The following is a 9,568-nucleotide window of genomic DNA, read 5'->3' as shown; positions in this document are numbered from 1 at the left end:
CCACTCCGGTTTTATTTTTAACCCTTTCTCTCCCAAGATTTCAATCACAATTCTCCATACTGTCTGCTTTACGATTCTCGTGATGTTGGTTTGGAGAATTCAGTTAAGGATATACCAAAAATCTCCTAATTGATATATTTTCTTGATTTTCATCACCTTTCTGCTTGATATTATATTGATACGGTGAGGAGAAATTCCGTCTTGGTCACCCGTATGAGTTGAAGGGTTGACTGCAGTAAATCTAAGTGTATTCTTATTTTGATTGACGATTTTACTAAGTTTGTATTTTGAAAAGAAATAGAAGCAACTGTTGAAAATAAACGAACCAAATTTTAGAAACCCATCCTGAATGACCTTGCGTAACTGGCCCTCACTGGCTGCAGTACCTTAAGAAAAGGATTACTTTCTTTTAAAGTAAACTTTAAATCTTTTTCACTCGTAATCTTTTCAAATTACAACGATGTACATGACTTTAAAGTAAACAAAAATTGCGAACCAGTTTTATTTCACCAGTAATGCCATTGCCTTGACACCCAGTAATTTGAGCTGGCGTCAGTTGTGAACAAATGATACATTAAGAGGCAGGAGGGTGATGGGCTCCCGATAGAGGATATTACATGGCCACGCAGAGGTACGAAATTTCTCTTTGAGTGTTGAAAAATAAACACCAATGAAAAACCAAACCTTTTCGCTTTTGTTGCAAAAGGCATGATTTAATAAGTAACCATAGTAACAGTTTTGCGTTTTCGCATGAAAGCTCACCTGGGATTTCATTGGTGTTTATATAATAAGATAAGTTATGAAAAACCACAACTAAAACATTTTTATCGTCATACATGAACTGGTAGGTTAGATGCAAATCAGATGCAAATAGGACTCTCTTCCATATGTGCCCTTACATGAATTGTTAAATTTTCAATTTTTCCTTTATCAACAACATCATACATTAACAATTTGGTAGATATGATAGATAGCTTTATTTTAAATCACACAGCAGCCTAATAAGGCTGAATTGCATGATTATTTACAATACAATATTGGCTAAAAGTATAAATTATATTTACAGAGCATATTATTTACAAGAACAATACACAGACCTATTGTCTACACATGGCTGGTAAATATGTCTGGGAGAAACACTTGGTGCACATTATTTGTTTAACAAACTGATTTATAACATAACCAAAGTAAAGTGCGCACTCTGATTGGTCAATTTAACATCCCCCATTTGCCCATGGGTGTACGCTGCTGACATGAGCAAATGCAAAGACTATTTTTCCACTCGCGCTTGTTTTTTCTGGTCACGTAAGATTTGTTAGATAAAAGGGAACTCTTTAGCTACAATGTATCAATGTTATGTTATAAAACAAATGGTAAACACCACAGCATACACTATTGAGTTATGGATGCACTTGGGAGGTTTGCTAAGCACTCAAGAAGCTAGAGTCGCTCTCGGCTATCGCCTCGAGCGACTCTTACGCTTCTTTCGTGCTTAGCAACCTCCCGCGTGCATCCATAACTCAATAGTGTACGCTGTGTTGTTTACCATTTGTCAATTAAAGCAGATTTGGAATATCTAAAGAAATCATCAGCATCACATATCTACTTTGTTCTCAGAACATACACTTTCTCTGAGTTGACACTAGTCACCAGGATTCGGCCATCTGGCATTTCCGTTGCAAAGTTAACATTTCCTAATTTTGAGGTACTTTTGCCTAAAAAGCGACCATCAAGAGAAAACTTTTGCACCCGAGCATTGTTTCGGTCACAGACCAGAAGACAGTTGAACCTGTCAATATGCAAACCAAAAGGTGCCATAAACTGACCGTTAGCAGTTCCTTGACTTCCGAATTTGTACAAAAATTGCCCCGTTATATCAAATACTTTTATGCTATGATCTTCCATGTCAGATACGAAAAACTTGTCTTTGTAACGTACACAGCTCAGAGGATTTGAGAGTTCTTCCGGGCCGTTGTCTCCAAACGTAAAAATACTCTCACCATCCTTAGTTAGTACATGTATTTTCTTGTTACCAACATCAGTAACAACAATCTGCTCTTGATCATCCATAAAAAGTCCAAATGGTCGGTTAAACTGTCCTTTTCCTGAACCATGTTTTCCAAAACTTCTTATAAATGTTCCAGTTTGAGAACTAAATCGTTGTATTCTGTGGTTGTTTTGATCAGAGACCAAAATTTCATCATCATCAATAAAAATGACATCGGTTGGGAAGTTAAAATGACCATCATAGGTTCCTTCACAACCAATTTTCTGTAGAAAATCTCCTTGATTGTCAAATAAATAAACGCTGTGGTCAAACAAATCTGTCACCGCAATAGCTCCCTTCATATTTACCGTGATACCCATGGGAGCATGCAGTGTGTCACCGCGAAAAAGTTTCAGATCCAGTTCACCGTCTAACACAAGCTCACATTCTTTCACCAGCAAATTTACTGGACAAATGGGCAGTTTCTCACCATACATTTTCACTTCCAAATTGTAAGTTCCAGGTACTATGGGTATAAACTTTAATAGGAATGTTCCGTTTTCATTCTTGTTCACAGATGTTATAATTATTGAAACATCATCAGCAGACTCAACCAGAAACTCAATTTGTTCTGATTGTAAGTCACACATCTCCCCAGAAGATGTCTTTGGGCTCAGTAAAAGCTCTGCTTCTACACCAGCTCGCATAGGTTGATCTATTCCTTGAAGCGTTGATTTCTTCGCATCTACCTTTTCCGTCTGAATGGATCCTAGTATCAGGCCCGCCGTGGAGTCCGCAGTAAATCTCATATATACTGTGTTCTGATGCAAAGGAACTTCGGGATTAATCGCACGCAATTCTTCGAATCTCTGTTTCAAGGTACCTTTGTTTTGCATGACATCCGTGTTTGAGCTTCGTTTCACCATATTATCAGCGAAGCTGACTGCTTGGTTCATTTGCTTGAGTTGAGACAAAATCTCTTGTTTGGCGGAATTGATTTGCTCGAGTCTCTTCGCGCGCGTAGTCTCGATGGAAGTAATCGCCTCTCGCTCGCGCGCACGGATCTGCGTGATCATCCGTTCTGCAGCTTCCGTAACTTCATGCTTAGCTTTTGTAACATTGCTTTCCATCACGGAGGTCGTTTCTTCAAGTTGATGAACTTTCGCATTTAGCTCCTTTATTTTCTCTTGGATGGAATCGGCGTTAGCGACTATATCCAGTTTCTCATCGTGGGCCGCTTTGTCGAGCACTACAACTTCGTGATTTCGGTGATCCGTGGCTATGCAAATGTAGCAAACGCAAGTTTGACACGGAATACAAAAAAATCGCATGATTTCCTTCTCGTGAAACTGCTGCGAACAAAACGGTTGACGTCTTAACAATGCTTCGTAATCTTCTGCCTTAAACTCTTCTACTGAAATCACTTTATGTCCTTCAAACGAAGCCTTCAATACTTCGTGTGCATTCAGACAGTCAGGACACATAAAGCGTCCACAATCGAAACAGTAATGCATTTGAGAATTGTTTCTCCTACACTGTGAGCATGTAATACTCCTTCCATCGCCTATCTGTCGAACTGCAAGGACACTTAACAGACTATTATGGAAGAAACTGGTTGGCAAACTGTCGAAGCGGTTGTCTTTGGGTAAATCGATTGGCGCTTGGCATTCGGGGCATCGATACTTCCTGTTTCTTTGGCTGGTCAGTGCATGTTTCTTGAGACACTCGCAGCAAAATGTGTGAAGGCATGATATAATCTTGGGTTCCTTGTAGGTATCGAGGCAAATCGAACAGGTCACTTGCTCCTGGAGGTTTTTAAAAAAGGACTCCATCGCAACTCGGGTTATCAACGAGCGAAACATACTCGAATTCGAAACACACGCCCATAATTCTTAGAAATCAGAATATATTATTATTGGATTTCCTGACAGCTTATCGTTATCGAGCCAACCAAATATTGAGCAGAATTGACCTCTGCAGTCTGCACAGAAATATAATGAGTTGTTGATTGTCCCGCCTAAACGAATACACAGCTATAGCTAGTAGGATAGCCAAGTTATTACATTTAACCCACAATAGGCAGATATCAGTATTTGCAAATAAATTCCGGTCCAAGTCCTGGGTGCAACCGCCCAACCCCGCAAGAAATCGAGCAGGCGAAGGACAACCTCGTTCCCAGGGTCTCTCATTTTCTCGCCCCCAAGAGCGAGCGAGGAGAGAGCCTGGTTTAGGCTGGTGACGTGTTTATAGAGAAAAAAAATTCCTTAGGGACGAGTCGTTTGTTTGCTCGATTTTTGCCTCATATCCTTTGTCATCTTCAAATCGACGTTATCGTTGTTCAGGTCGCCATGTTTTAGCTCTAGGGGGCGGGAAGATGAGAGACCCTAGGAACGAGGTTGGCGAAGGGACAAATGGTTCATGCAGCATGCTAAGGAATGATGGAAAATTTATTTGGTGATATATTCGACCCCCGAACTTGCATTGTTTTAAATGTGCCCGATTGGTCACGCTATTTGCTATCTGTTTGAGTACTAAGTCTTTCTTTTATGGTCTAACTCTTCGTTGTCTTGAGCTCCTCGCGCTCTTTGATGTATCATTGATTATAAGATGGAAAGCGCATATGATAAGTAGCCTACGTCTAATCTTACCCTCTCCCCTTCTGTTTCTTCTCGAGGGGAGGGTACGGTTAGGCGTCAACCTCGTTCCCCTGGGCCTTTTCCCGCCCCACCCTGGGAACGAGGTTGGTTACGCGTAGACTTAAAGGGAAAGTACGGTCTAGAAAAAGTTTACATATATCAAAAGTTCCTTGCTCACATTGTTCTAAATGGCTATTCATTTTAGCTAAAAGCGTTTTAATTGCGAACAATTACGTTCCAAAAATCGGCATTTTCAAATTGAAATCTGCCATCTTTGTAATGACGAAACTATGACGTACCATTTCAACTTTGTTGATATATTCAAATTATGACGTAGCTATAGTCAAGCATGCTAAATTACATCCCTGCTGAAGTATATGTAAACAAGGAAAACAGCGGAAAGGAGAGCGCTACTTATTAAATTCTCGACTTGGATTTTAATCTAGCCGAGAGAGTGTAATACATCCATTTATGTTTCAAACGAAATATGGCTCGTCTTACGGAGAACTAGAATAGGACACCGACTCAATTTGAAAGGCAAAGGCTTTTTCCTCAAACAAATCCAAGCTGTGGAGTGAAAGTTATTTTGCTAAAGAAGACCGCAGTACCCGCGACGGATTCATTTCACATTGATACCTCGGAATGAGACGAATCATTTTTGCAGTTACAGGAAGCCAGCTTCGGTGCATGACTGAACACAAGCCATTTGGAGCTAAAAACAGCCCCAGTTGACATGCAACAAGTTAGAAATGATAGACTTGAAGATCATTCTTAGTAAGTTAGTTGCAAAAATAAACGTAGACAAAATTCAGAAGTTAATTGTTTTGAATTAAATTTTGTTTGTTTCAGCATTTACCTTTAATTTGCAAAGGTGTTTTTATCTTTATTTCTTGGTGTTGTATTCATTTAGTGGAGATACACACTCTTCAATTGCTTACTATATTCTGTCTTTATTCATTGATCAAGTATCTTATAAGCTGGTACAATAGTCTTACTTAATAACAGTACTTTCACATCATTCAGTTATCTTACAGTAATATCACTAACATTAGTACAAGTACTTTTACTGTGTTCTCAATACATTACACTTAGAATTAGCTTCACCGCAGTATTTTTTATTCCAAAGTGTTTGAAATGTCGCGACTCGTAAGAATTAGAGCTTTGTTATTTTCGACGCGCGCCAGAAAGTCGCCTCTTTTATACAGTGTTTACAATTAGAAATTACCTCAATATAACTGAAGCTAAAATGAAACTTTCCACTTCTTTTAAAATCATAAACACTGCATAATTACGTCGAGTAGTTGGTTGGAAGGCATGAAATATTTTCATATTATTTTTATCGTGTCTAATCTATTTGACATGGTGAAATATGGGCGCCTGCCTAACGAAGGGTGATTTGTATTTGACGCAAACGTGTCTGTCTTGATTATTTCCGGCAATAAGGTTTTTTTTCGCGGAGAATGTGACTGGTGGGATAAATAAAATTTACTCGGTGGACTCATAACAGACTTAGGAAAGACAAGATACATTTATACACTACTTGGAAAAGTGCGATCTGGTCGAGCGGAACTGACTGTACAGATATTCAAAATACTTTGAATGATAGTCTAGACAAGGCCAACAGTTGGTTTAAACTGAACCGGATGATACCAAACACAAAAAAGACCAAACACCTGCGAATTGGTTCTTTACAAAAGCTAAACCATAGTAGTGAGACCACAGTGGAAATTCATATCGGTGGCATCAGGCTGGGAGAGGCAGCGGGAGAGAGGCTGCTTGGAGTCGTCATTGACCAAAATCTTTAGTGGAACTTACATCTTGACCATTTGATCAAAAAATTGAACTCTAGAATTTGTCTTCTTAAAAGAGCTAAAGTTTATTTAACCTTAGCTTACAGAAAAATGTTATATACTGCCCTCATCTAGCCAATTCTAGAGTGTTGTTGCACGGTCTGGGGTAATTGTACCTGTAACAATGTATGGTATTGTTGGCAACCGCTACAAATCATTCTTTCCAGTCCTACGAGTACCGGGTCTTTCTTGGAGTGTTCAGCAATATCTTCAAGACGCAAAGCAGTTAGGTATCCAAAGTCAGTGGCATTGATCATTGTAAGCTCTTCTGTAAAGGCACTCGGAGCTTCATCGGTGAGGTAGGTACTACTCAAGGTGTCGGCTAAAAACATTTCAGTCCCTTTCAAATACTTAAGAGTTATGTCATATTCATGAAGCCGAAGCAACATTCGCTGCAGTCTCTTTGGTGCCATGTGTAGAGGTTTCCTTATAATTGACTCCAGAGGTTTGTGGTCAGAGTTAACTACCACCTTTCGACCATAGGTGTAATAATGGAATCGTTCCATCCCATAAAAAACAGCCAGTAGCTCTTTCTCAATAGGCGCATATCCTATCTCACATGCTGTTAAAGCTCGGCTTGCAAAAGCTACGGGTTGTCCTTGCTGCAGAAGTGCAGCACCCAAGCCTTTGTCTGAAGCATCACACTGTAGGGTCAGCTCTTCTTCAGGGTTGTATGATCGCAGTACTGGAGAATTGGTGACAAGCAGCTTGATCTCTTGGAAAACTTTGTCATGGGCCTCAAGCCAGCACCACTCGGTTTCCTTCAATGTCAATTGACGTAGGGGCTCACACACTTCACTCGGCTTGGGCAGGAACTTACTTAGATAGTTAACAAGGCCTAGGAATCGCTGCACGCCTTTAATCTGTAGGTTTGGGCATCTCAGTGATGGCACGAATTTTCCCAGGGTCTACCTGTACTCCATTGGCAGTTAGTAGATGGCCTAGGAAGAGCACTTCAGGTTTCTTGAGCAGGATCTTGTTGTCTTTTTTATTAAGTGTGATGTTTTGCTCTTTGCATCTTTCCATTAGAGCTCGCGTGTTCTTGTCATGGTCGACCACGGCTTCATGCTCTGTATCACCCTTTCCGTAAATTAGGATATCATCATACACTGATATCACACCAGGTAGACCTTCAACCGCTTCATGCTGTCGCCTTTGAAATTCTTCCGGTGCAGATGATATACCGAATGGCATCCGTAGTCATCGATATCTGCCTGAAGGGGTGTTGAAGGTGGTCAGGTCGGCACTTTCATCGTCCAGACGAACCTGCCAGAAACCACACTTCAAGTCAACTGTACTAAAAACTTTGGCCTTGTTTAGCCTAGGAAGTATATTATCCATAGTAGGTATCGGGTATTGGCTTCGTTGCAGAGCACTGTTTAGATCCTTTGGATCTGTACAGATTCGGATTTATCCATTTGGCTTTGGTGCAGTTACCATGCTTGAAACCCACTGGGTAGGTTTAGATATGGGCTCCATAATCTCTAACTCAGTCAGTCGTTGAAGTTCTGCCTCTACCTTTCCTTTCATAGACAGGGGTACCTTCCTTGGAGGGTGTACTACAGGCTTCAGAGATGAGTCAACAACAAGGTGATAGTTGCCTGGCATACATCCAATGCCTTCAAATACTTGCGGGTACTGTTCCAAAAGCGATTCTTTGGTTACTCCTGTCTGCTCTGCATTCACGCTTTTAGTGTTCTCTTCTAGCACTTTGATCAGCTCCATTTGTTGAATAGCTTTGTTTCCAAGAATTGGAGTTGGGGAGCCTGGTAGAACTTCAAAATTAACCAGATATCTACGACCATTCTTTGAGTTTGTCATCTTTACTTTGCAATGGCCTACGGGTCTCACGGTTGTACCATTATACATAGAGAGTATTTTGCTTGTTTGGGTGATATCTGCATCACAGTGACTACGCTGAAGGACCTCTGAGGTAATGACATTGCACGTTGCACCTGAGTCCAGCTGAAACTTAACATCTGTGTTGTTGATAGACATAGTTGCAAATAGTTCTCTGCTGTAACTGTCCTTAAGTGAGTATACAGTGTTTCAGTTGTTACAGTACCGTTGGGAATCTTCAAAGAGTTTTAAGACAAGAGAAACGATGTGCTAGGCTAATTTTAGACGCCGATACTCATGAAAACTCTGTCAAGCTTTTTAACAAACTAGATTGGCCGCCTATAGACGATATTATACGCATTAGGAAGCTTTGTATGCTTCATAAAATAAATCAAGGACATTACCCCGCTTATTTTAATAAATACATTGAATATATAAGCAATACCTCTAATTATAACACGAGATCAGTTTCCAATAACAATATATATAAAAACACCAGGCTGTAAAAGGAACTCTGGCCTCAGAACGTTTTACTTGAGCGCTTGTCGTTTGTGGAACACTCTTGATCCAAAACTTAGGTCACTCTCCCATACAAATTTTAAAAATTACTTATTACTCTACTTATTATTACTCTACCGTAATAAGAATTCCTTTATTGATCATTTTAAGATCTGTAAAACCTTCTAGTTTTATCAGTAGTTAATTGATTAATATCGTTATATTAGTTGTTCATTATATAAATTCAGTTTGTAGATTATTCTGATAGTTAATTAATTTGATCGATAAGTTTTATGACTTTTAATTGTAGGGGGGCCATTATGAAAACTACTGGGTGACCAGTAATCAATGTGTTTTACCCTCGTTAAATAAAGTTTTCTTCTTCCTCTTCTTCTTCTTCTGCACGATGTTGAAAATGGGCTTTGGTCAAGGGTGGCGACAGAGAATTTATCACATACCGTGTGTACCACCATTTCGAGCTTCAATTTATTCACTTGCAATAAAATGGTTTGAAAAAATTCATATGAGAAATGACTGAAATTTGTGTTGAATATGGAAAAGGTAAGCATAGCTTTCAGCTCGAAGTGAAGGTCAACAAGGAAAACTTATATGCTTGTATATCTCGCCAGAAGTCTTAAGTTTTGCAGCGGGTTTGGCAAGCTGTCCTCGCGGGTTATAGTTGCCGGAAAACTTTTCAGTAATATTTCACTTCCGGTAGCTTGTGGAGGCTTACACATTTTCCTTTTGACTTTTGGTGC

The 9,568-nt window shown here is 39.7% G+C and overlaps 1 protein-coding gene across 1 annotated transcript; it reads right to left on the bottom strand.

Moving 5' to 3' along the window:
* Window positions 1–471: 471 nt before the first annotated feature.
* On the bottom strand, window positions 472–4,322 carry LOC111336255 (E3 ubiquitin-protein ligase TRIM45). Its single transcript, XM_022942308.2, has one exon. It carries the CDS (start codon window positions 3,847–3,849, stop codon window positions 1,603–1,605), a length of 2,247 nt encoding a protein of 748 aa, XP_022798043.2. The 5' UTR covers window positions 3,850–4,322; the 3' UTR covers window positions 472–1,602.
* Window positions 4,323–9,568: the final 5,246 nt, after the last annotated feature.

This window comes from Stylophora pistillata, chromosome 3 (genome assembly GCF_964205215.1).
Source record: "Stylophora pistillata chromosome 3, jaStyPist1.2, whole genome shotgun sequence".
NCBI lineage: Eukaryota > Metazoa > Cnidaria > Anthozoa > Scleractinia > Pocilloporidae > Stylophora > Stylophora pistillata.
Note: the sequence above shows the minus strand (reverse complement) of the source record. Positions and strands in the feature narration are given on the sequence as shown.